At 43.7% G+C, this 26,862-nt stretch overlaps 2 protein-coding genes across 11 annotated transcripts in view; one reads left to right on the top strand and one right to left on the bottom strand.

Moving 5' to 3' along the window:
• The window catches only part of TRAK1 (trafficking kinesin protein 1), a 134,740-nt gene extending 125,089 nt beyond the window's left edge, over positions 1-9,651 (top strand). For 5 of the 10 annotated variants that reach the window (XM_069859954.1, XM_069859952.1, XM_069859962.1 and 2 more), the window contains 2 exons: positions 971-1,073; positions 6,670-9,650. In XM_069859954.1, the coding sequence (XP_069716055.1) occupies positions 971-1,073; positions 6,670-7,468 (902 nt within the window). In that variant the 3' untranslated portion in view covers positions 7,469-9,650. Of the gene's footprint in view, positions 1-970; positions 1,074-2,358; positions 2,448-6,669 lie in introns of all 10 variants that reach the window. The other 5 variants (XM_069859955.1, XM_069859960.1, XM_069859958.1 and 2 more) reach the window with 2 other exon arrangements.
• Positions 9,652-15,388: 5,737 nt separating this feature from the next.
• Positions 15,389-20,639, bottom strand: CCK (cholecystokinin). Its single transcript, XM_069859053.1, has 2 exons — positions 20,220-20,639; positions 15,389-16,130 (listed from the first exon to the last, which is right to left on the bottom strand). The coding sequence occupies exons 1-2, from the start codon at positions 20,473-20,475 to the stop codon at positions 15,994-15,996; spliced, it is 393 nt and encodes a 130-aa protein (XP_069715154.1). The 5' UTR covers positions 20,476-20,639; the 3' UTR covers positions 15,389-15,993.
• Positions 20,640-26,862: the final 6,223 nt, after the last annotated feature.

Genomic DNA, 26,862 nt, shown 5'->3' with positions numbered 1-26,862 from the left:
GGTTTTTTATTGTGCATGTCTTTTGACCACTGCTAAGTTTTGTTAATAAGTAAGAGAACCTATGCAATCATGATATCTTTGATGTAGTATTTGACTCTGGGTGGTTTTCAACCTGCTTTTCAGATGCATGGCTCTTAAATTTTGTAGTTATTTTGCAATGGCCACAGCTGCATTATACAGCAGGCTAGTAAATCTGCAGGAGCAGATCCACTAAGAAGAAAGAAATTGACCCAAGTCCTTTTTTTTTTGTAGATTGAACTGTATTGCTTCTTTTCCAAATTACTGATATGCTGTCAGAATGGCATCTTTACTCCTGCATTTTTGGGCAAAATTATTTACTAATTACAAATATTCAAAACCTGCTGTATTGTGCAGCTGAGGACATACGTTGTTAAAGAACCTAAACACGTGCACAAGAGAAATGTCACAGATGTACAGTAGTGGATCCAAAAGAGCTACCACTTTTCCCACTGTGGATGTGAACAGTCAGAAACAGATAAATAGTACTATGTGTCTGTCCGCTCCCTGCCCAAACAATCTATATTTCTGTAGCAGCAGCAAGCTGGATCCATTACTAAGAAGTAATGAGGATACCTTTTTGTGGATCAATCTAAAAGCTGAAATGCACAAACATTGAGAAATTCTTCATGCTCCTGAGCCAGTGCTAGAAAACGTTGTTTGTAATTTCCCACTGATGAAAGCTGCTAGTTTCAAGCACTGCCTTGCCTAAATTTGATTTCATGGGGAAGCCTCAGGAGACCCTTTCAGTACTGGCCTTGGAGTCCTGTTGTGTTTGTTTTGGAGAACAAGTGTCTGCTAGAATGCCACAGCACTTGTGTATTTCACTTTTCTTGCATTGGTCCTATCTGAGATACCTCATCACTTTTTCGCATCTGTCTTATCAGCACGCAGAAGTTTGGTTTCTCCTTTTCTGTGTAAAATGCAAAGAATTTGCTTTTTTTTAATTTAGTACCTCATCCTGGGAAGTGCATGTCACAAACCAACTCCACCTTCACCTTCACCACCTGCCGCATTCTGCACCCTTCTGATGAACTCACACGAGTCACACCAAGGTAAGGGTTTCCCATGATGGGAAAGCCATCAGCTCTGTTAGAGTTATCCCTGTAAGGAAATGCAAAGTTATGGCTTAAGCAAAAGCATTAACTGCATTGGTGAATTACAACACACCTCCAAATTATTCCTTTTACTTTGAATTACGTTAACCTGATTTTTATTTGAGAGGTATGTGTAATGTTTTAGAAAGCCAACCAAAATATCTTAAATTTTGTTATCACTAGTTAAAAGATTGCAGGATCAGGCATGACTAAGTTGGCTTCCAGTATCCAGACCTGACTACCTTTGATCCCAGACTAGTTGTAGTCATTGTGTGAAAGCGCAGAATATGGTGTCTCAGAAAAAAGGAGAGAGATTTTTCTGGGGAAGAAAAATCTAAGTCTTTGGTGCAGAAGACGAAGGGTCAAAGCACAGGTAAAGAAATCCAGGAGGTATATGTGGAATGGAAGAGGAAACATGTCTTAATCAAAACCAGGGAGCTATCTGTTTTTTTTCCTTGGTGTAACTGTTGGAAATGAGTTTATAGTAGCCAGACTGAAACTGGCTTAATAATAGCAGTTAGAGTGTTTAGGCAATAGATGCTGATAAAAGGCAATTCTGTAGCTTTATCAGAGGTGAAGATCTGAGCACCAGAGAGGGTGAGTGAATGTCATACCTAAAAATGGAACTTTGCTTCCTTAGCAAATCAGTTTTTAAGGAATGTTTTTTTCTCTTTAGAAGGACAGTGTCTCATTGCATTCACTGTGCCTTCCGGCTCCTGTGTCAGTGTTACCATTGTGTGGATCTCTGTGCAAAGAGGATGGGTGTGGGTTTGTTCAGACATGAGAGGGGCGCTGAATTACTAAAGGAACACGTGAAAAGTAACACTATTAAATACGAAAACCTGGAGCTGGAAAGGAAATGAGCAATGACTGAATGTAACTTTTCTACTTCCCTTTCTGAACAACGTTAGTTAATTGTGGCCTGGGTGTTTTTTTCTTTACTCTTTTCTGTCTTCTCCCATCAATGCTGTTACGGAAGAGATCTCTGTTTAACTACAGTTATATGTTATTTTTACTGTTGAACTGCTGCCACTTGTGGTCACAATAAGCTCCTTGATTATGTTGGTTAGTAAATCTAACAAATCAGCCATAAATGACAGCTAAATTCAGTACGTTTTCAGGTGCCTTATTTATGCCAAACTTCATCATTCATTCAGGGGGAAAAAGAGAAACATGAACAATATGTTTTCAACAGACATGTTTAAGGAGCTGCTCCTTACCAGCTATAAACAATTCTTCACAGGTCATGTGAGGAGGACGAGGAAACTGCATTATGTCTCCTTATGCTGCGAGGAGGTATAGGGCAGACACTATGATCCAGCGTGGCAGGCGGTGAGCAACGCTGCCAGCAGTTTCTTTGTTGGCAGGGTCATGTACAAGGAATGCTAGTGTGTGTGGCACCAGCTAACCCAAAGAGGTTTGATATTTACCTACCTGGTTGTGTTTTACCCTAGCCTCTAACTCAGGTGATGCTCTAACCTGTCTAAGTTTCATAAAGCTAGCTAAATGAGGTGCTCATTTGTTTCTTTTCTCAATCTAACTCTGAAATAGTCACTGGGCTGAGTTGCTGAGGCCAATTTAAGTGTGTTTCTGTAGTTGTGTCCAGGCTGCTCTGCAGTGTTGTTGACCAGTTTGATGGGGAAGATGTTTCCTGGTTATAGTAATGCCAAAATGAGTGAACAAATAAAGCAACACCTACCTAACTGCTTTCTTGCAGGGGTGTGGGGGTTTTTTTTTTTGTTTCTTTGGTTTTTTTAATTGCACTGTAGTGTGTACCTGTGCTGACAAATTAGTAGAAATACTAATCTAAATATCTGTGCAACTGAAATCTGGAGCTGGAAAGAATTAAGCTGTTTGAGTTAACAAGCCATTGGAGTGTTGTACTTCTCATCTTGTAACTAGGAGACCTTAGAAGGCTGATAATTAACTACGTATGTCTGGGTTTCCAAAATCTACTTGATCATACCCTGTAGTAAGCCAGTTCAAGCAGTAAGTTCTTTCTTTCCCCCCACTTTCATGCTTTTCAAAACTTCTATACTTCTTTGGTTAGCCTCTGTAGGAGTTGCATCGCAGTGGCTGTCACTGCTCTCTAGTTCCACCATGAATTGGAATCAGAGCTATGAAGATGGAGCTTTAATAAATGCTTAAGAGAAGAATTCTGAACTAACTTCTTTCCACTCAGCCTTGCCTTCAAAATGTGTGTATGTGCTGCTGTGGTGGGCATGTATGGCCTCCTTCGCTCTGCAGTGAGGAGTCCTACCACTTTTCTCAAATGTGTGTTTCAGTACAGTTTACAAGTGAGAATATATTGGAATTCTCTTGTTGAACTGCAACTGCAGGGAAAAAATCCTTTGGCAGTTTCACTTGCTTATGCTAGAAGTTGGTACATCTCCAACTCACTGTAGAGATCTGTTGATTCCCTATTTAATCAAAGAGAGATGGCATGACTTGAGACTTCATATGACATTAGGCTAATATTCCCTTAATTAAGGAGTGCCTTGAAAATGTTAAAGTACTGCTGACTTTTAAAGTATGACTGGACTAGGGTTTATAGTGTTATATTAATTCATGTCAGCCAATTGCTGTATAGCACTAGACGAAGTTCTAAGCTCATCAGAAACTGTGGCTCTGAACAGAGCATTCCAGGATGTCTAATCTGACATTCACAGTAGTGGTGTTCACCCGCAGTTCATTAAGGTGAAATGTGACTGCACATTCTAGTCAAGACATCATCTAGGCCCTTTCATCCATATGTGCAAAAAGGATGTGATCCATTCATTGGCCTGAGGCTTCTCTACACCTGGAAATCCAACCAGGTCATCTCAATGTGGCTATTTGATGCATTTCTTGGTACAGAGAACCCAACATAAGTTGAAGTTGTGTGTTATGACTGAGCTGATCACACAGCGTGGCCCTGCTGAAAAGGGAAGCTGCTGCTCTTTCCCCTGTTCCTTCCCTTCCCAGCTGCTTAGTTTTCCCGCTGTCTTGCATTGGCTTTGGTTTCTGTCTGACTCTTAGCTAAGTGTCTTCTACTTGCTAACCTGGTAAGATTAAGGGTACAATTTCCTTCTTTAAGTGGTGATGAGCTCTCAGGTCAGTGAATTCTGTGTTAGCATCAAGTGTTGCATTGTTCAAGACCCTTTAAATGCCATTAGAGGGGATGAATCCATGCCTAGGAAATATTACCATGGAATATACTTTTTTGTGTATGGATACATGGCAAAAAAATATAATTTGAGCATAATTAGAGATAGTTGGAAAGTTTTATTATAAAGATGTATGGAACCCTTGGGATTCTCCCAAACTGACATGAATTTGGACTGTCATAATGTCCCACATACCTTGTTTCTGTAACAGAGTGCACCACAACTTAATAAACAGTGTACCTTGGACTGCCATAAACCCTGAGTGGGGATTATCCATAGGTAAATATGCTGTGGCTAAACTAAAAAAGCAAGTTTTTTAAGGATGGCCCTGTAGTGCCAGAAACACTCAAACGTCATTGTCCGTGAGATCTCATACTGTGGCACAAAGGATTTGGGATGTCTCCTTTGTGTTAGTAATTCTCTGGAAGTAGGTGCTGTGTTGAGTCTGTGTTCATTCAGGTGGTTAACTGGTGGGGAGGATGGTCTAGCAGAATAAATGCTATTTGATATGCCTCAAGAAATCCCAACACCGAAAAACTAGCAGTAGTATGCTTAAGAAAACAAAATGCAGTAAGACAGCAATGAACATGTCGTATCTGTCACTTGTTCTAAATGTGACAATGAGATTGAGTGCACCCTCAGCAAGTTTGCAGATGACACCAAGCTGAGTGGTGCAGTTGCCACACCAGAAGGGTGGGATGTCATCCAGGGGGACCTGGAGAGGCTGCAGAAGTGGGCCTGTGAGAACATCATGAGGTTTAACAGAGCCAAGTGCAAGGTCCTACATCTGGGTAGGGGCAATCCCCAATTTCAGTACATGATGGGGGATGATGTGATTGAGAGCAGCCCTGCGGAGAAGGACATGAGAGTGCTTGCAGTGTACGCTCACAGCCCAGAAGGTAAACTGTATCCTGGGCTGTATCAAAAGTGTGGCCAGCAGGGTGAGGGAGGTGATTCTACCCCTCTATTCCTCTCTTGTGAGACCTCATCTGGAGTACTGTGTCCAGTTCTGGAATCCTCAACGATATCAAGAATGATACAAGAGCTGTTGGAATGGGTCCAGAGGAGGGCTACAAAGATGATCTGAGGGTTGGAGCACCTGCCACAGGAGGACAGGCTGAGAGAGTTGGGGTTGTTCAGCCTGGAGAAGAGAAACCTCTGAGGAGACCTTATAGCAACCTTCCAGTATCTGAAAGGGGCTACAAGAAAGCTGGGGAAGGACTGTTTACAAAGGTTTGTAGTGACAGGACTAGGGGCAATGGGTATAAACTGGAGAGGGGCAGATTTAGACTAGACATATGGAAGAATTTCTTCACAATGTGGATGATGAGGCAGTGGCAGAGGTTGCCCAGGGAAGTTGTGGCTGCCCCATCCCTGGAAGTGTTCAAGACCAGGTTGGATGGGGGCTTGAGCAGCCTGAGCTAGTGAGAGGTGTCCCTGCCCATGGCAGGGGGGTTGGAACTGGATGATCTTTAAGGTCCCTTCCAACCCTAACTATTCTATTATTCTATGATTCTATGTGCAGATTATCCCCTATTTAATATTTTCTTAACCACTGCCTGTATGTAGTTTATTTTTAAAACAAAGAACTGGAATTGGGGAGCAATTTAGCCATGTTTCAAAGTAGAGAAATTAATGTTTTACCAAACTAACAGCAGAATGACTGTTGTGCTTGGTTTGCTGCTGAGTTATCAGTTACCTGTTGACCAACTGACAACCAAAAGCTTGTCTATATTTTTTCTCATCGCTTTTGATCTTTATTCACGCTATTGTGCATCTCCCTTAAAAATCAGATCCCACATTCCTTTCCCCTTAAATGAAAGCAAATCTGATGTGAGAATCAAAGAAGGGGTTGACCTGACAGAAATGCATGTTGATGACAGTGCCAACTATCCAGCAGCCTTGTTACAAATGCTTTGATATAAAATACATTCCCCTCCTCCATTGCTGCTCTCTGCTATAACCCAGCGATACTGGAAGGGCTAGTAGTTCTGTGTGCTCCAAAGTGACACTAAGAAGTAATTCTGTGTTGCTTATTGGTCAAGCCTCACAGTTTCCTTGTCTCATGGAAGCAACCAGGAATTGTGACAGCCAGTAGATCATGAAGAAAAGCTGAAGGTGTCAATCACAAACCTGTTAATTGAATAGTTTATTGGAACAAATGTGTTGGCATTGGGGAATGCATTAATCTCATGAGGTTGGGTGATGGAGTATGCCAGGTAGAGGGATGCATTTTGTAAGAGATGATGTTTTTTTGTACATCACCACATTTGGGAGAAGCTAGTAACTGTCAGTTTCCTGTACATTCTTGAGTGTATAAAAGGCTCTGTTCAGGGTTAAAAATTTTGATTGCAGTAAGTTTTAGTTCCCAAGTGAAGAGAATAATTTGCCTCCTCTTTTGCTTCTAGCCTTAACGCAGCACCTACTCCAGCTTGTGGCAGCATTGGCAATTTGAAAGGCACCCCGGTGGCTACTCCCTGTACTCCTCGGCGTCTGAGTTTAGCCGAATCCTTCACTAACCTCCGGGAATCCACGACAACGATGAGTACTTCTCTGGGGCTGGTGTGGCTCCTGAAGGAAAGGGGCATCTCGGCAGCAGTGTACAATCCACAGAGCTGGGACAGAGCTGGCAAAGGCACCTTCCTGAACACATACTCCCCTAAAATGGCAATCATTCCTTCCACTCCACCAAACTCACCTATGCAGACGCCTTCTTCTTCCCCTCCATCTTTTGAGTTCAAGTGCACCAGCCCACCATATGACAACTTCTTGGCCTCGAAGCCTGCTAGTTCAATCTTGAAGGAGGTGAGGAATAAAAAGAACATCAGGAACAGTGAGAGTCAGACTGACGTGTCTGTTTCCAACCTTAATCTCGTGGACAAAGTCAAGAGGTTTGGTATCACCAAAGTTGTGAGTTCGGGTCAAACGTCAGCTCCTCCATTAACTGATGACCAGGGACCTCTTCTCTGTGGGGCACAAGGACCGGTGAGGGCCCTTGTTCCTGGAGGCCTGGCACCAGACAGTCTCCCATTGGGCTGCCCTGCTGTGACCAGTGCCATTGGAGGCATCCAGCTGAACACTGGCATCCGAAGGAATCGGAGCTTCCCCACCATGGTGGGTTCCAGCATGCAGATGAAAGGCCCGACATCTCTCACTTCGGGGATCCTCATGGGAACTAAGCTCCCGAAGCAAGCTAGCTTACGATGAAGGACTTCATTTTTACAGCTAGTCTTTTTAAATAAAAATATTCATATTCTTTCTCTGATCCCCTTTTTCTTTCCCCACTGCCCCTTCATTGCCTCTTGAGTTTGACAAATCAACTTTGTGCCTAATGGGAGAAATATGTAAACTTTGTATAAAATGTGTAAATATGTACCAGATCTATTGTAACTAATTGGATTATTTTACTGTTCAGTTGAGTGCAAAAGGCTCTATGTTGATTGCTGTATTAAGGTTGACTTGCTAACCTTTTGAAAAGGTTGTTTTTTAAGATGCACTGAAAAAAAAAAGAAAAGAAGAAAACCAACAAAAAAAAACTTGACTAGGAAAACGTGAATTTTGTAGCTAAGCCTAACCTGAGTTGAAGGTGCATGGGAAGCTATTGAATGTGTTTTGTGAGACCTCACATTACATCACTTGAAGCATGGGAGCATTTGTGCTTTGTTAAGTGCTGAAAACACTCAGTTAGTATGTGGTAGTTTTAATTTTTCTTCTGTAGATGAGTTGAGCTGAGTTATTGGAGTGCCTGGCTATTATGCCTGAATGGATGAAACTTTTTTTTTTTTTTCTGTTCTATATTCTCCATTTTCTGGAGTTGTTAAACTTGAACTAATACTGTGCTGAGGTCCACAAGCCTACTGGGTACCTGGGATATTGACATATTCCTACCACTGCTGTTTCATTTGCCACGCTTACACTCTGGACAACTTATTTTTTGGATTTTTTTTTTTGTTTTGTTTTTCAATGCTGCACTGGATTGTGGAAGGGAAAATGCTTTACTATGTGTTGCTGCCACTGAAACCTGTTTCGTCAGTGCCCCCAAAGAAAATGGCTTTCACAACTCATGAGGCAAGCATGACAGTGGCTTTCCTAGAAGTCAAAGTTGCAGAACAGATTGACAGATACGAATGTTATAATAGAACATGTAGCAAAAACAGTATTAGGAAAAGGTGTGTCCTTGAAACCTGAGCAGAAAACCACAAAAAAACATTTAGTAATGGAATGGTACAACTTGGAAAGAGCAATTTTCTATCCTTATGCTGGGTTTGTGCATGTTGAGGACCATGGGGTTGTAAGGAGGTGAGAATATTCTCCACCCATTTTATCTTTCAGAGAACCCTTTTTCATCCAAAGTTGGACCTTAGCAGAGGTAAAAATATGGGAAACACTTTATCCCACAGTGTTTTTAAACTGAAAAAATACCTCCTAGAACCAACCATGTAACCCCTACATTTTTCAAAAAAGAAACAAAAGATTTCATGCAACCTTTAGTTACAGCCAGGCAATCCTAATTTCTATTGCAATTTTCTTCTCTGTTTCTCCTAAACTTCTGCTGAGTACTTGTAGAAAGAGTTGAAATACCACAGAACTGGTACAGACTGGAGGGAGCTTGCTTCTAGAGCAGAGGTGAGACCTGTATTTTTTTGGAAGGGGGGATGTTTCTGGAAGAGGGGGGATGGAAAGGAGCGAAGTGAGGAGTGTTTAACATCTGCTTTTCTTTTCCTTATGGCTTCTTGTGGCATCAAAATCAAGCCCCCATTTTGTTACTGTAATTACACTACACACAATTGCCATGAATTGCCCTTTGTACCACACTGTTACTAAATCATTAGCACTGATGATTTCTTGTTTAAATGAAACTGTCTTTTAGTCTTTGTGACAAGAGATGGGTGAGGTGGGTTTTTTCCCCTGAATGAAGTAGTTACTGGGGTAGTGATATGGACACTAAGGGTATTTTTTGAGAAAGAATAAACACATCGGTCAGTTACTGCATGTGTTTGAAGACTTCTATTTATTCTATGAACTTAAGATGTTTTAGTAAAATGTCATCAGCTCTCTTTGCTGTTGTATGTGTGCACTTATTGCAAGTAAATTTAAGTATCTTTTTATTTGAATGTATGTTAAAGCAGTAGTTAGAATAACAGTTGATTCTGAAAAAAAGTCATGGACTAAATGGACCATTTTATATACCCAGAGGAAGAAAGCAATACCATATGAGAACTTAAAGTGTAGAGATTCATCATGCAATTTGGAAGTATTATTTAGCCTTCAAGTAAGCAGTAAGAGTTGTCCACCCACGAGAGAAAGCAATTGTAACACATCAGAAAGATTAAACCTAATTTTTTCTTCACTAATACCAATAAAATAACAGAAAAGTTTCATTGTTGTGTGTTGTTCAACTTTTTTCCTGCTCTTTTAAGTTAATAAGTATTCCAACTTGATCCCTTGCTTTCATATTTTAAAGCAAAGTAAGAGGCTATTACCAGGTTTGGTTGTTAAATTCTTAGACACAGAAGTGGCTGAAGAATTTTGTGATTTTAGGAATGCTGGAAATAGTGAAACTTGGGTCAAAAAAAAAATATATAGAAGTGAATGCAGTTTTTTGTTTTGTTTCGAGTTCCAAGAAAGATTTGGGTGTTGTGTGCTTTGCTTATTTTGAATAGGAGAGGGCTGTAAAGTCTTGTGCCTAATATGACATAAAAAATATAGTGACAAAATGTGAAAGGGACAGAGCAAGGATGAAACATCCTCTCTTTTCTAGGAGACAGAAGTGAGGTCTGCTCTCTAGCATCTTTGTTACTGAGGGGAGGAGTTCTCTATTCTCTCTGCACAGCAGCAGCTCTATCTGCATGCAGCCCTGGTCTGGATTTGCCTCCCTGTCTGCTCCTCATCATGAAAGAGCACCGGCTACCATTTGCACAGCCCTCTCAGCTGCTGTCATTTCTGCCTGCCCGCACTGTGTGCTGTGGCAATGTGATGACACTCAGAGTCCTGGGTGAGTTTTTTATAACACAGTATGTGCCCTTATTTTGGGTATCATAGAATCATAGAATGGTTTGGGTTGGAAGGGGACCTTAAAGACCATCTAGTTCCAACCCCCCTGCCATGGGCAGGGACACCTCCCACCAGACCAGGCTGCCCAGGGCCCCATCCAGCCTGGCCTTGAACACCTCCAGGGATGGGGCAGCCACAGCTTCCCTGACAACCTGTGCCAGCGCCTCACCACTCTCATGGTGAAGAAGTTCTTCCTTATGTCTGGTCTAAATCTGGCCCTATCCAGTTTATACCCATTGCCCCTAGTCCTGTCATTACAAGCCTTTGTAAACAGCCCCTCCCCAGCTTTCTTGTAGCCCCTTTCAGCTACTGGAAGGTTACTAGAAGGCCTCCTCAGAGCCTTCTCTTCTCCAGGCTGAACAATCCCAACTCTTTCAACCTGTCCTTGTATGGAAGGTGGTCCAGCCCTCTGGACCCATTCCAACAGCTCCATATCGATCTTATGTTGTGGATTCCAGAACTGGACACAATACTCCAGGTGGGGTATCACAAGAGAGGAACAGAAGGCCAGAATTGCCTCCTTTGACCTCTTTTTACATCTTTTTTCCTCCCAAAGTTTAATAGGTTTGGGGTTTTTTTACCCCCTAACTTATCCTTACTTGTGATTACAAATGCTCCAGATCTAAATCTTTGGCTTTGGAAAGAATAAATGGATGGGGTTTGTTGTTTGTCCTATATTGTTATTTCCTGTCTTTTTTAAAAGTATCCAGAAGGATGTACATAATGCTGGGTTTGCTGACTTCTTTGTTTGGAGATATGCATCTTCTCTGCTAGCTAAGTGAACAGCAACAGTGTTTAATGAGCTAGTATACGTGGATGTATTCACTCTCAGGCTGTCACATCTTTGAAGGTCAATTATAAACTGAACTTTCCCAAAGGCCTGGAACTGTAGGGTAATTTGGGTTGAAATGGCCATGAAAATCCAGAAGTTTTGTACTCACTGAAAACCCTACAGTAAAACTGGGCTTCAAGGTTGTGTTTGTGTTCCTGGGAACAGAAAAGTGATAAAATATCCACATTGACAAGGAGGCCATAGGGAAACTAGCGTGTGTAAGTACAGCCCATTGAGGTTGAGGGCAACCAAAGCTGAGTCAGGCTGAACTCTTCAAGGTACTAAAGGAGCAACTGGAGATTATGTGAGGATAGGGCATCTACTTGGGTGTGGGACCATTCTTCTCTGAGACGCTTCACTCTAAAAGATTTCAGTGGATTTTGGTGGAAATATGCAGTTTGTGCCCCTGGAAAAAATGCTGATATTTGGAGACTGCTTTAGTTTCTCCTTTAAGACAGTAAATTATGCCATGGAGAAACAAAGACTGCGAACTGGAAACTCAGCTGATGTATTTATTGCACTTGGATGATTTCAAAGTAGAATGGAACTAAACCTCAGAAGGCCAAATAGCTGATGAATTGGTGCCTCTGCTCTGAAATGATTGTCCATACCATAGCAAGGAACATGGTCATCCACTTCTGAAGGCTGGGTTGCATGTGAGAGGAGAGTCAGGTCTGACAACTGTATGTGTGAGACTGGGCTGTGAATACATAGGATATTCTCTGGAGAGCCAAGAATGGTATTTTAGCCTTTTGAGACTCTTCCCCCTTTCCTTTCGCGTGTCTCCAAAGCACTGGATGGCTCCACAACATAACACCGTAGTGCACAGATGTTTAACAGTTGATTCCAACTTCCTGAAAATATTGAGTTGAGAAGTCCAGGAGTGTCAGTGAGATGTGTCCTGCTTCCTCTGGTACAGACAGGGTCTGCTGCCTCTAGCTTGTATTCACACTGAAGAATTAGCATTGCTCAGCGGTGCTATGGCATCTCACTGGGCACCATTCAGAACTGCTTTAATTCAGTTAACAAACCAATTGAGATCACAAAATAGCAAGAAAAATAAAAAAAAGTCAGAAAGTTATTGGTGTTTAATGATGTGCTTAGCTGTAATGTAGGCAGTGGGCTTTCATGCAAGATGGCTTGTACTCAAGAAGTCGATAATGTTTGTATTTAAAAGATCACAGAGATTCTTGTTCTGCTGAAATAGGCTTCAAGCTGTGCTGAGTTCAATTGCTGTTCCATTGACACAGGCACTTAGGACTGATTAAAGCTTTAACGAGCCCACAGCTGGATTTTTTTTATTTCTTTAGGAGAATTTTAATGAATTCAGGGGATACAAAATTCAAACATACAGAAGAGCCTTTCACTGCTCTGCTAGGACATAATAACATTTGCATCTCCCCAGTCTGACTTGCAAATTCCTCCACTTGGACCATGAAGAGGGGACAGCTTGGTTTGCGCTCGCTAAAATGCACAGACCTGGGTTGCAGCTGGGAACATCTGGCTACAGAGCGTACCTGGCGCAGCCCAGCTGCTGCTCCATATGCAGTGAGCGTGGAGGAGCTGGTGATGCAGCAAAATGTCATAGGGCAGAGCAGGATCCGCATGCATTCCTGTATGAAACACTGGGCAGATGAAATTGTTCAGAGTCAGGTGCATGGGCAGAGCTGGTTTCCCTTACGCGCTGCCCCAGGTTCTGAGGAAGGTGCACCACCCCAGGGTGTGTGTGCTCCCTCTCTCTCAGGAAGAGCAATTACTGCTTCCACTCTGTTTTCACAGCTGCTGTATGCACAGCCACGCAAGGGCAGAGCCACACGCTCTTGTTTATGTGGAGTTTGCAGTAAACTTCTCTGTTCTTAGAGATTTGCCCCAGCGCCCAAATTACTAGAACTGGAACAGAACTAATCTAATCAAGTGCATGGAGATAACAAACTGTCTTTAAGTGCAAAACGGTATTGATTTGTTATTTTGCCAGTGTTAATTTAGTCCCTAGGCATGTGCTTCCATGAAGATGAATAAAACTAAATTAAATGTCAAAGAGTGGATAGTTCCAGGAAACTCACCCCCCAGGCAAACACCAGCAGGTTGTGCCAACCAGCAGGTTGTTCTGGCATGTGTACCGAAATCTGCAAGGCACTTCTCAAGCCCAAAGCCTTTGCTGGGCCTGCGGGGCTCATCCCCAGCTGCAGGGGCTCCGTCCCTGACAGCCTGGAGGGTGTCTTCACTAACGCCCTGAGACAAATATTGCTGCCGCCAGAGTTACTTGACTTCCCAAATATACTGCCCCCTGATTAGCTCTGATTAGCACCTCCAGGTCAGCTGAGAGCTGACTGATGTCTCAGCAGACTTTACAACTTTTTCCCATAGCAGGAATTTCTTTTGCTCCCAGAGGTGCAGGTCACTGATGTTTTGAGGAGGATGTTGCTGAGCCATGCACAGCCAGCTCTGCCTTGCCTCCAGAAACAGTGCTGTGTCCATCCTAGAGAAACAATTCCTCTTACCTTGATGATTACTGTGATTGCCCCCACACCAGTACTCCCATGAGTGTTAAGAACGAAGAGAAGGTGTCTTCTGCAGCTACAAGTTTGTATTTCAGCAGCACCTGAAAACCTATGTTAGTCCTGAGTTGGGCTTAAGGTGATAAAGAGGGGCTCTTCAGGCAGAATTCTGGCTTGTAGGTCCTGACTTACAGTCCATTCCCAGTTCTTCCACTCCAGGCAGGTACCCCACCTGAGCAGCACTGTGGTTGTGCAGCATTGTGCTGCCTTGGGATGTGTCTCAGTGCAGATTAGTCAGGGCTGAGCAGTTCAAAACCTGCCTGAAATACAGGTGAGGTTCAGTAAGAAGCTGTTTTCTGCTAAAAGACAGAGGGATGGAGTGCACCTAAAAAGCATCTGCAGCAAAGGTACAATGCCAAGATCAGGCCATTGGCAAAGCACGATTTCATTTAATAGTTATTTCAATGTCTTGTCGAAAGAAAGCCCCCCCATTTACCCATACTGACCTCAGTCTGATGGGGAGGGGGGTCAGGATAGAAACATTTTTAAATGGTGTTGCAGTATTCTTGTCATTAAAAGACAGTAAAGCAGAAACTTTCTCCCAACTTACCTTTAAAGAAACATCACTTTGCTTGCAAATGTGTGCATTTTTAAATTAATCTGTATTTTCCTCCATTTAGGAAAAAAAAATAATCTGAAAGTTTTGGAAAGCATGGACTCTTTGGACTGTTTTCCCATGGACAACTGTCGAAACCAAGAAGAGAATTTAGTTGTTTAGAGACCCATTATGTTTGGAAAAGAACTGAGAAGAGCCAAACTAAGTGTCTTGGAAATTGGTTAACTGGAAGGAGCTTGAGTGGAAGAAAAGGTCACACAGAAAAGCAGTTGCATGTTTTCAAGATGAGATCCACAAAAAGAAAGGTTTGGTGTTGCTAGAGAAGAGAATTCCCCATTACCATTTGCTGAAGCTCCATTTCCTTGCAGATTTCTACAGTGCTGCCTGCTCTCCTCGCTGCTGTTGGGACCAACTCCTCAGAATGCGTTTGTGTTCAGCCCTTGGCATAACCATTTTTTGTTTCCCAGTCGTCTTGATTTTGGTTTAATAATTTTGTTTTCCTATGTATTAGTTTCTATGCATTGCTTTTGCCTATTAACTGCTGGAAAAATTGCTATAATGATATCCACTTGCCTCTTCCCGTTGGCAAGCACCTGCTTTTCAGCATGTGAAAATACACATTCCTTTTCTTACTAATGCATATATTCAGGAGAAATTCTGTGAATTATGCAACGCAAATTCATCTTTTTTCAGTCTGGAGAATTCCCTACGTGTGAGAACCAGCTGCTGAAGCAGATCCAGGAGCCACAGGAAGAGTTACCTGGGGTGAAGAAAGGAGAAGTAAGTGAAACTACTGGCAGACAAGAACAACTGGGAGGGGACTCACTGGGCAGTCCCGAGGGTGCTGGTTTCACCTAAGCACGGCTCCCTGCCTTGCTTTGTGCCAGGTGAGGGCTGGGCATCATCTCCTTCCTTCTCCCCACACTCGTGGGCAATAGCTAACTCAGGCTGCTTCTGTGATACTTTGGAGTGGCCCATTTCATTTTAGCTCACTGTGACTAGACTGCTCCAATGCCTCCTCCTCCCGCTTAGGATCATTGTCTTAATTGAGGGAACTTCCCTTGCCCCCTCCCCAAATGAATGCTTGGCTCACCACATGGCAGGAAATGCTCAGTTTATCCCATTTAACTCATGACATAAAATAAATACACCAGGAAGGTGAAACATGTTGGTGCCATTCCTCTTTTTCTTTTAATTTTAGCACTGTCGACTATTCACTATGAACATGTGGGCTTGGTGTATAACTTGTCCCTCTACAAACTGGGTGACCACGAAGGTTGCTGGCCTTCTCTGACAATATTGTGCTACCGTGCTTACACCTGGACAAGTTCCCCTTAGGGTCCCCAGCTACTGGGATTATCACACCAGCTCTCAAGAGAGTGGTTCATTTGCCTGACTTCTCAGCACATGAAATATGTTTACACTGAGGACAAAAGGCATTTTCCTGCCTCTATGTATAGTAAGACACCCAGCAACATGTGGTAACACGACAAGAAAGGTAAGTGAAATCATTTTAATATAATATCAGTGTATGAGAAACCACAAAAGAAAGAAAACATTTTCTGGAAAATTCTGCATATGTATATATTGCATTGTATAATCTTACAGACAAATTTACATCAAATACATGACATTTTAAAACACTGATTCGAAGAGGACAACAAATTATTTTTTTTTTCTGTACAGACATGGGAGTGTGATTTTTTTTCCTGTTGCTATAGTTTGCTGTTCTTTAGGAAGAGTATTCATATTCTTCAGCACTGCGGCGTCCAAAATCCATCCAGCCCATGTAGTCTCTGTCATTTATTCTGTGCGTAGGATCAATGCTCTGTACCCTGTTTCCCATGACTGAGAGCCTTCCAGTGGGACCTGAAGAAAAAGCGTTTGGGAGAGCAGAGAGTAAGTGGACACATTTTCCAGGTTCATTCATTTTCTCATCTGTTTTGTACTCACCAGCTGGTGTATGCAATAGGTGAAACTGTTTGATTTGATACAGACCATGTCACACTACATCACGTCATTGGGGAAAAGTGCCATGTAAATTTATGGGTGACTTCCTGAATGTGGCTTGGGTTTTTATTGTAGAAAAAACAGATCATTTTCTCCCTCCTGGGTGCTGAGAGGGAATATGGGTGCATTTCTCCTTTTTCCTTCCTATTTCAGTAGAGAGAAAGAGGGAGTCCAGAACATTCCTCATTCCTCCTATAAGACCATGACCTTGTTTGCTGGCATCGGGAGAGCTGCTCTACAGGTAAAATAGCTCTGCTTGAGAGCTGTCTCAGTCCTGAGAGAACTCCATCAGAGTCCCACGTGGTGCTATAAATGTAAGTACAGGAGCTTTTATCGTGCAAATTCAGTAACAAGCTGGGTAGAGTTATCAAGCTCAAGTTTTGTAAAGAAGTGGGAATCGTCCTGAAACAGAGAAAATTGTGCCTGGAATTTATAGCTAGAGATGCCTGTTGCTGGAATTGTACAGGTCTTATTACTATGTCAGTATTATTTTCATTGCTTATCCAAAGCTTTAATTCTTCCTTTCACAGCCAGGTTGGATGCTGACCTCTGATCTTGCCTCAGCTTTTCTGTCTTCCTTGCTTAGGGCATCCGAGGTACAAACAATTTGCAAGGAGAATTTATGCTTTAAAAAAACTCAAACAGGGCTGTAACCCTCTGTTTTGACACCATCACATTATGTAACTGAAAATGCAGGGAAAGGTAATTTACTTCTTTCTGTACTCCCCGAAAATAGCCAAAATTGACACATGCCACTAATTACATCGAGCTTAAGCCTTGAGTGAGACAGGAACAGATTTAATATATTAATAGTCAATGCAGACTGAAGCTTGAGGAATACTTGAACTGATTTAAAAGGAAAATCCCCACAAATCCAAATTTACAAATTTGCCTTGCTTGTGGTTTCTGGTGTTTTGAAGGAACTAGAACTCTGTGTTTTTATATTTCAAGGTTTTCCTTGTTTAATTATTTCTAATGAATATGATAAAATAAAATCAAGATCAAATGCATTGTTTTGTTACTGGTTGCAAAGGGATAAGAAGAAAGAAACCAGGCACAGTTAGACATTTAGCTGAAAAATATAAAGGGCAAAGCATCTCTAGAAAAGAACGTCTACCATTAAGTGCTGAAACCCCATGAAATTCACAGTCATAATTCAAGATATGTAATTATGTTGATGAGAAAGGCTTCTGGACACTATAAGCAGGCAGGACTAAGACAGCACAGAACTATCACTCAGATATTAGTATTTAGGAGGCTTCTGAGCCTGCAGAGACCCGTGGGCTGTATTGGCTCTCCTGGTGCCGTTATGGTCTGGCCTGGCAAGGGCTCCTTAGAAGATTGTAAAAGTGTGTGTCATTGACTTGATAGCTAGAGCATCTCTTCTACACAGTGCCAGATTCATGCTGAAAGCCTGCAGATAAAGTTAATTGAAAGCCAGGGGTCACAAACAGAAAGAGGATTTTCTTAATAGCGCCTTAATTACCTTTCCTCAAACTAGTGGGGATGTCCTGTGGCTACAGCAGAATCAATGTACAGCAAGCGTATTCAAAACTGTAGCAGTTTGGCTCCAAAGCCACCATCTAGCCCTAACCTCTTGGAGAATGTAATTCTCCCACTGCTTTAACTGGAAATATTGTCCAAAACCAGCCTTTCTATTAAACACAAGAACAAATGACGTCAGTGATGACTGCTAATATTGGCAAATGCCCAAATTCTCTTTCCCCCTAGACAGAATTTTCTAGTATTGTGGTTTCGACAGGTTAAAAGTGACTAAGACACTAGAAGTGAGTGTTCTGCAGAGATTTCTGAAGTGCTGCCCAGAACCTTTTCATTAAACAAGAATAAAATATTTTGATGGGAACATTATGTATTGTTATAAATCAAGTAAATATTGTTCTGTCCCCATGAATCTTCACTTCTATAACTAGCAAATACATCTACAAAACAGAGTCCAAGTAGCCTAGTCATGTCACAAGAATCCTATCATCTGCTAATAGTCACATTGTAGAGTTAATTATATATGTCAATTAATATGTATGCAGGAAATTCTCCCTCATACTAATACTTACCAAAATGGCATCTTAAATCTGAAGTGCTTTTTTCACTTATTCTGTTAAAGGTATTTGGAAATGTCAGCAAGATATTTAAGACAATATAATGGCTACATAAACTAGAATTAAGAATTTGGTTTCCACATCAGAGGGCGACAATGCCTACACTGGGGGAAGGTAGTGAGGATTTGGCTTTGCAGACTTCTGCAGTAAGATTCTTATTCAATAATAGCCTTAACTGTAGCACTGTATCATGGAATTTCATATCTGAATTCTCTTTCCATTTGATGATGTGAACTGCTAGAAATTGTTCCTTAATGGATATTGCACAAATTGGCAACGTGAGATGAAGTCTCCGTTAATGAAAAGTGATTACTTTTCTGTTGTTTCTAATTTGGCCCTATTGTATGTACATATGAATGCATATGGCTGCATATGTAAGCCATAAAATACACGTGGCAGCTCTTAATTGCAGGCTGCCATCAAAAACAAGAATAGGATTACGCCTAGCATAGAGATCAGCAGTGAGATTATCAAGAGCGGAGGTTAAATGATCTGAATAAGTTCGTGTGGAGAGACAGAAGAGGAGAATGCTCTTGCTTATATAAAGTGAATTTTATCCTATGCACGATCTGGGACTGTGAGTGAATTAATTTCTCTATGCCTGTATGTCCAGGTAATCGTTATTATTACCTTCTCCTCGAGCCCTCTTTCCTTCTCAGATGCCCTCTTTCCCTGCAGTACGGTGAATGGACTGGAGTGAAGCTATCACAAGTTAACATGATTTGTATAGTGGCTTTTGTTGAGGTTGAGAATCAAAAGGCCACAGCAATTAGGCTGCTTATGGCGTTAGTATATTGTAGAGATGGAATGCTTCAAAAGGATAAATGCTTTCCTCGGGAGGTGTGTGCGTTCACTGGGAAATTATTTGACCCCTCATTTTTACTGGTAGCACAGACGGCACGCATCTGTGTCTATGTAAAACATACCCTTTAAGATGTCAACAGGGACAGCTTTACTCTTTCTCTTGCTAGCTCATGTATGTCATACAACTCTTTCCTCAAGTGACTAATAAATCACATCATAAGAATGAAGTCCTTTAATTCTGCTGCTCTATCGGAGCTTCAACCCTCTCTTAGAAACAGAGTGCCAAGGAGGCTTTAAGTTAACTACAAGACTTAGTTCCCAGGCTCCGTGAGACCAAAAACCTAACAGGCATGGACAAGTTTTGAAGCAAATGTGCTTTCACTTATCACTGCTTTTAGTTATTGTGTTCATAAATGTGAGTTCTAATCTTTCAAAAGCTTTCACGCTTTTGTAATTTCTTCTAGGAACAAAGACATGGCAAATCCAATACTGAGAAGATTTCCCTGGCACAGATGTTTCTGGCTGACCTGAGGATAGCCATTTGGTCTGTGTTTAGCCTCAGAAAAATTTCCCACTCTTCTAGCTTCTAAAAAGAGAGTGAAGAGGTCAACTGTGAAGAAAATGCACTTATTGTATTTTCGCTGACATTGACCATCCTGAAAATTATATTGAAATAACTATGAGGCTATGAAAACACTAAGTGAAAAATAAAAGCCCAACTATGACCTGACAGGTAGGTTTTATTGTCTTCAGTTTCCTGGATGCAGTCCTTAGTCACTGGCTGCTATGTGCAAATCTTTTTTTTTTTTTTGATGAGTTTTTTTTGTTTGGTTTTTGTTTGGTTTTTGGTTTTTTTGAGGAGTTTTGCAGAAAGCTCTCTACTTCACGAATAACCAGGCAAGATCTACCTCCTTTCTTCTCTAGGAATTCATGCTAGATGATGACCTGGTTATGTTAACATCCAGGTATCCCTGGACGAAATTCCACTGACACAGAAGGAGCACAGTGAGTAAGCTATAATCAGTACCTTTTCTGGCTTGCTGGAGATACTTGGCCAATAAAGCACCGATGTTAGCTCTCTGGTCAATGCTTCCATCCAGGCGCGGCACAGATTTCAGCGAGCCGGCAGACGAAGGGGCACGGACGTACCGGTGATGTTCTGTCAAGCTCTGCTCAAGCTCAGCAGCCAGTGGATTCCCATTCTCTGAGCCCACAGTCTGCTGTCCGAAAGAGCTTGCTGAGAGCACAACAAGGAACATGCATATGCATATACCGCCGTACATTGCTAGAGAGAAAAGGGATGATAGACTGTTAAAATGACCAGATTTACAATGTTGTATATTGTCCCTACCCCCACCTTCGACTGAGGGTGCTGGTTTCTGAGCAGCCTAGGGTTGTGGGGTTTTGGTTTTAATGCCGGTAACCGTGGAATCTGTCTTAAGATGGAAAACATACACAGAACCAGTTAAATAATTGTTGGTAAGAAGAAGATTCATTGAAATGGATAAATCAAATTCACTGTAGTATGTGCTATGTCTCCCTGATCTACTTGTATTTGCTTTTCTTCTTTGGAAGCTATGTTTCATTAAAACACAATGGGGATGTTCCCAACTCTGTGAAAAATCTCAGGGTTTCAAACATTATGATATTTTGCTGTTGCACTAAAATCTGTAAAATGCTCAATTTTGATGAGTTCTCTAAAGAACCTCCACTCTAGCAACCCTTCGTTGGTTTGATCTTTAGTATTCAAGAGATTTCACCTTGTCATACGCAGAAAGAGAAAACACAAAAACTTGTCCCAAGAAAAGAAAACCTGAAATCTAACCTGAAATCTAATACCCCTTCTGATATTTGATCTAAAAGCTGAAGAGTTAAAAGCTATTTAGTTAAAAGCTGTAAGAAATAGCAAACAACTTAACAATATTCTTCTTCACATAAAACTAAGAATTCAGGTGTAACTTTACTGGTCCCTTAAACAAATAGCAGACAAAATGATGCAGTTTTACGAGATCATTTGACCATGTAGGCTGAAATAGTATTTTCCTGGAAACGCAAAAATTACTCTGTTACCAGTAAAAACAAGGTACCTTGTAATTAATGCTAGAGGATTCATTTCCATTTATAAATAGATATGAATTATCTATATGAAAACTTTTGATCATTTAAGTTTTTGAAGAGCATACCAAATGTAATCTTTTAATTATACAAGAGGAGAAAATTAAGTTGATTTGCCCACCACACACACTAGACAAAAAACATTTGCAACGTATAAAATACACTTTTTATAGTATGTCAAAACGTCATTCCAGCACAGTTTTTAGCGATGCTCTGTAGGTTTTGGTACTTGGAAACCAAAGGTGCGTTGCATCCTTTCCACAGAGACACCTTTCCAACCGCACCGGCTTTTTTTATGTGTACATATATTCGCGTGCACGCTAGCGACTCCAAACCCAAAATCTCATCGCAGGTAGTCGTGCTAATGACTCCAAACCCAAACTCTCGTCCCAGCTAGTTGTGTCTCATCCAAGAGGACCGAGGGGGGAACCCGACTCCCTGCAAAGCCTCGCCCTGCGCTGGAGACCCTCAATTCCTCTCTCCCAGCGGACCTGGCTGCGTTTCCTCCATCCCCAGGTGGGATGTTTTTTCTGGAGGCACCGCGCAGGTAAGCGCCGGGCACCCCCGTCGGGCAGGGATGCGGTCAGAAGGGCGAGAGGCGCCTGCCTACCTTTCCGCTGCTTTTTCCCGAGGCCGGACTCGAGCAGGGAGCGAGGTGCCCAGGCGAGGGATGTTCGGGGCGGCTCAGCCTCTGCCCCTTAAATAGCGGCGGTGTTTGCACAGCTCTGACGCAGCCCGGGGCCGCCGCCCGCTCAGCCCCCGCTCCCGGGGGTGTGGATGGAGGGATGGATGGATGGATGGATGGATGGCTGGGTGGGTGGGTGGCTGGCTGGCTGGCTGCGTGGGGAGGCGGTGGGGGGAGGCTCGCCCTGCCCTCCCCCTTCGCCTCCCCGCCAAGCCCTTGGGAACGCACGCTGGCTCGTAAAAGCTGTTCAAGAAGCGGGTACCCAACCCACTCGCCGCCCCCCCCCCACCCCGCCCCAACCCCGATACCACGGTGAGAGGCTCCCGGTGGAGCCATCCCGCCCGCGGCAGGCAGTCTTGGGATGGCTCCTGCCGCTCAGGAGGGCTCAGCCTGGCCTCGCCGCTGGGTTAGCGGGAGGCGTGAAGTCGGGGGTTCTGAGCTCCTCTCCCCGCGACCCGAGCCCGAGGGGCACAGGCAGCCCCTGCCTCCCCTCCCCATTCGGCTGCGCTCAAGGCGGTCCTCGAAAACCGAGGATGATTTACACCCCTCCTCTCCGAAAACAGGGGGTGGGGACGCCTTCGGCTCGGGTCTCCCCCACCGGATCCCGGAGCGACACGACCCCCCGCAACCCGATCGCTGTCCCGTCCCGCTGCCCACCAGGTCCCCGCATCCCCTGGAGTGCCCGGAGCAGCCCCAGACGCCCTCCCTCCTCTTCCTCCTCCTCCTCCTTCTTTTCGGGGAGGACAGTCGAGGCGGGGCAGCCGCGCTCGGGAGGTCTCGCTGGGGAACCCTGCGCTGCGCCCCGGCGAGGAGAAACCCGAGCGTCAGAGAGCCCCCAGGGTGGAGAGGACCTCCTGGATCACCGAGTCCAACCATTCCTACCTGCCACAAAACCATGTCCCTGAGCAGCTCGTCTACGCGTCTTTTAAACACCTCCAGGGCAGGGGACTCAGCCATCCCCCTGGGCAGCCTCTGTCAGTGCCCCAAGACCCTTTCTGTGAAAATTTTTTCCTGATATCCCGTCTGAACCCCCCCGGCGCAGTTTGAGGCGGTTCCCCCTTGTCCTGTCCCCTGCCCCTTGGGAGAAGAGGCCAAGCACCCTCTTCTCTACAACCTCCTTTCGGGAGGAAATGTAAATTCCTCAGCCTGAGCGTGTCGGGTTTTGCATCTTAATGTTAAGGGAGGCAAGCGAGCCCCGCAGGCTGCTTTGCTTTTTCTTGGAAAGGAGCCGGGCAGCCTGTTTCCACCTTCCCAGGAGCCCCGTGTGCTGCGCGGGTTGTGCGGAGGATGCGGGAGCTCCCGCCGTGCCGGGGCAAGGAGGTCTGTGGGTCCTCAGTCATAGAAGAAAGAGCTCCTAGAGAGGAAACCGAGCTCCTTCCCTCACCCCTTCACATCCCCGGGTGATCCGCTGCCCTTCCCGCGGGGGCCGGCAGAGAGCGCCGCGGCCCCGCGCTCTTTGTCTCTTGGCTTCGCCCAAGGTGAGAAATTCCCTGAAAAAAACATCCAGTCCCACGGCTGGAGGGTGCCGAGCGGGAGCCGGGGTGAGGGGACTCGGGGACAGCGGCTCCTGGTGCCCCGAGGCTCCCCAGGGAGGGCGCGGAGGGTAGGGATGCCCAGGAGCATCTCCGGAGGGAGGATGCGAGCTGCATCCCGCCGCCTCGGTGCGGCGAGGCTCGGAGGGGGCGAGGATGCACGGGGTTTGTCACCAGCTGAGCTGCGAGATGCTCTCCATCTCTCGGCAATGGAACCCAAACAAACCAAAAAAACAAAAAAAAACTCCCAAACCTCCCAAAACCAACCAAACAAAAACCCCAAAATCAAAACCTACTTTGAAAATGGAGACGTGAATTGAAGCAGATTGTCAGGGGAAAGAACCCCATACTGAATTTGTTCAAGCAGTACCCATCCAACTGCCATTAAACCCTGGCTTTCTTTCTGGAAAAAAAACACAATAGAATCATAGCATAGTTTGGGTTGGAAGAGACCTTAAAGATCATCCAGCTCCACCCCCTCTGCCATGGGCAGGGACATCCCACTAGACCAGGCTGCCCAAGGTCCAATCCAACCTGGCCTGGAACACCTCCACGGATGGGGCAGCCACAGCTTCCCTGGGCAACCTGTGCCAGTGCCTCACCACTGTCATGATGAAGAAATTCTTCCTCATGTCTAGTCTAAATCTGCCCCTCTCCAGTTTATACCCATTGCTCCTCGTCCTATCACTACAAGCCTTTGTAAACAGTCCCTCCTCAGCTTTCTTGTAGCCCCTTTCAGCTACTGGAAGGTTGCTATAAAGTCTCCTCAGAGCCTTCTCTTCTCCAGGCTGAACAATTCCAACTCTTTCAGCCTGTCCTTGTATGGGAGGTGCTCCAGCCCTTGGATCATCTTTGTAGCCCTCCTCTGAAACCGTCCCAACAGTAATACTCCTGATAATTGTGTTTCACTATTTTGGCTTGGTGGGAAAAAATACTTGCTGCTCTTAGAAAATTAAATAATTGCGCAGAATTTAACTGTAGGTGTCCAGGAAAAGTATCACAATGTTTCTGGGAAGATGCAAGTCAGTAACATTTCTGATACAGTCACATCAAGCCCTTTGTGAAACTTGCTGTAGATAATGAGTTCCCAAGGGACAAGCCCAAAGCTCGATAGAAGAGGAAGATGGAGAGCTTACTAATATGTCCGTATGCATAATTCATATCACAGGGGTATAAATATAAATGCGGGCATTTAAGGCTGACATGTTTGCCTGGTTGAACAAACACACACCATAGGAGTTCATTTTCTTTGAGCTGATTTGGAATATCAGTTCATTTGTGAATACGCCCAGGACTACACATATAGAGTGAGAGAGAGAGTGTGTGTGTGTGGCCAGCAGCCACACTTACTATTTGTGTTCATTCATACAGAAATGCAAGAACATACAAAACTGAGTAGAGAAGACAGGAATGTTGGCCGGACAGTTATAGACAGCATGTGTTTATATGGAAGCCTTGTGCTTATACTAACTTTTTCATTGTATCCCCAAGTTGGTCAGATCACTGTGTTTGCAGTGAGAGGGTCAGAAATTCAACAGTGCAAGGACAAGTAACAACTACTTTGCACTCGACACTGGTGAGACCGCTCCTTGAATACTGTGTCCAGTTCTGGGCCCCTCACCACAAGAAGGATGTTGAGGCTCTGGAGAGAGTCCAGAGAAGAGCAAGAAAGCTGGTGAAAGGGCTGGAGAACAGGCCTTATGAGGAACGGCTGAGAGAGCTGGGGTTGTTTAGCCTGGAGAAGAGGAGGCTGAGGGGAGACCTCATTGCTCTCTACAACTACCTGAAAGGAGGTTGTGGAGAGGAGGGAGCTGGCCTCTTCTCCCAAGTGACGGGGGACAGGACAAGAGGAAATGGCCTCAAGCTCTGCCAGGGGAGGTTTAGGCTGGACATTAGGAAAAAATTTTCACAGAAAGGGTCATTGGGCACTGGAACAGGCTGCCCAGGGAGGTGGTTGATTCACCTTCCCTGGAGGTGTTTAAGGCACGGGTGGACAAGGTGCTAAGGGGCATGGTTTAGTGTTTGATAGGAATGGTTGGACTCGATGATCCAGTGGGTCTTTTCTAACCCGGTGATTCTATGATTCTATGATTCTAATAGGAAGAGAGGAAATGGGTTCAAGTTGCATCAGGGGAGGTTTAGATTGGATATTATAAAAAAATTCTTTACTGAAAGAGTGGTGAAGCATTGGAACAGGCTGCCCAGGGAGATGATAGAGTCACCGTCCCTTGTGGTGTTCAAAAGCCGTGCAGATGTGGCACTTCAGGGTTTAGTAGGCACGGTGGTGTTGGGCTGAAGGTTGGACTTGATGATCTTAAAGTTCTTTTCCAACCCTTGTGACTCTATGATTCTATAAGTTTTCTGTCTCATTCTACCTACGTGATCTCTACACTAACTGCAAATGTCTGTTTTTCTTATTTAGCCATCACAGTGTATGAAGAAAGTTAGTGAAGCTACAGCATGATGTCAAATTGTTAAAGACAGCAGTGCTGCACCTTCTGTAACTTTGATTCTAGACTTTTGAACACTGGATTTTCCTCACTGAATTACTTAATACTAGTATGTACAGTCCTTGGAGATTCTACAATTCTATAATTTCCTGGCTTATTGATGCTTTCTTCAGTGAAAGTTTGAAGTTGCGTACAAGTTCCAGTCCTCTGTAAATATATGTTAATTAATAGCATTTTAGAATTGTTTGGGGTGGAGATAAAAGGCCAGAAAGCCTGTTCAGTGTGAGTAACGTGACAGCAGAACTCTGAGGTGCGTTGCTTGCAGAAACTTAGGCTGCTTATTTCTGACTGATGTGGCACAAAGAGGAAATAATCAGGGTCTAATTTGCAGTAACCTGTTATGTTCTAGGATCAATGTGTTCATCAGTTACTGGGCCCAGGCATGCACCACAGATGTGTGGAGTGTTAACCACAGGAGGGCCTTGTGCCACCATCACAGCTGGGGTGAGACAGGTGCTGCTCTAATGCATGACTTAAACCTTAGTTTACCAGGAAGGAAAATGCTTACTGCACCAGAGCTTGAGCGATATTGCAAGAATCCAAGTATAGGTACAAACCAAATTCAAACCTAAGGCGAACGCTGCAATGCAGTAAACGCTAATATAGCTGCATCCCTAAGGTAAAAGCTGGATGATACTACAGCTTAGAGGCTGCAGGCTTTTTTAAATCAGTTTTCTGGCAAATGTCTGTTAAAATATTTGAGCTTGTCTAACATTTCCCTCACGGCATTCAAGATATCTCTATCCTCAACTGCTTTCTCTATTTATCTGCCAAAGGTTTCTCCTGTGTAGCTGAAGTGGCAAACTAGGATCCATGGCTGAACTTATA

Source organism: Phaenicophaeus curvirostris, chromosome 6 (genome assembly GCF_032191515.1).
Source record: "Phaenicophaeus curvirostris isolate KB17595 chromosome 6, BPBGC_Pcur_1.0, whole genome shotgun sequence".
Classification (NCBI taxonomy): domain Eukaryota; kingdom Metazoa; phylum Chordata; class Aves; order Cuculiformes; family Cuculidae; genus Phaenicophaeus; species Phaenicophaeus curvirostris.
Note: the sequence above shows the minus strand (reverse complement) of the source record. Positions and strands in the feature narration are given on the sequence as shown.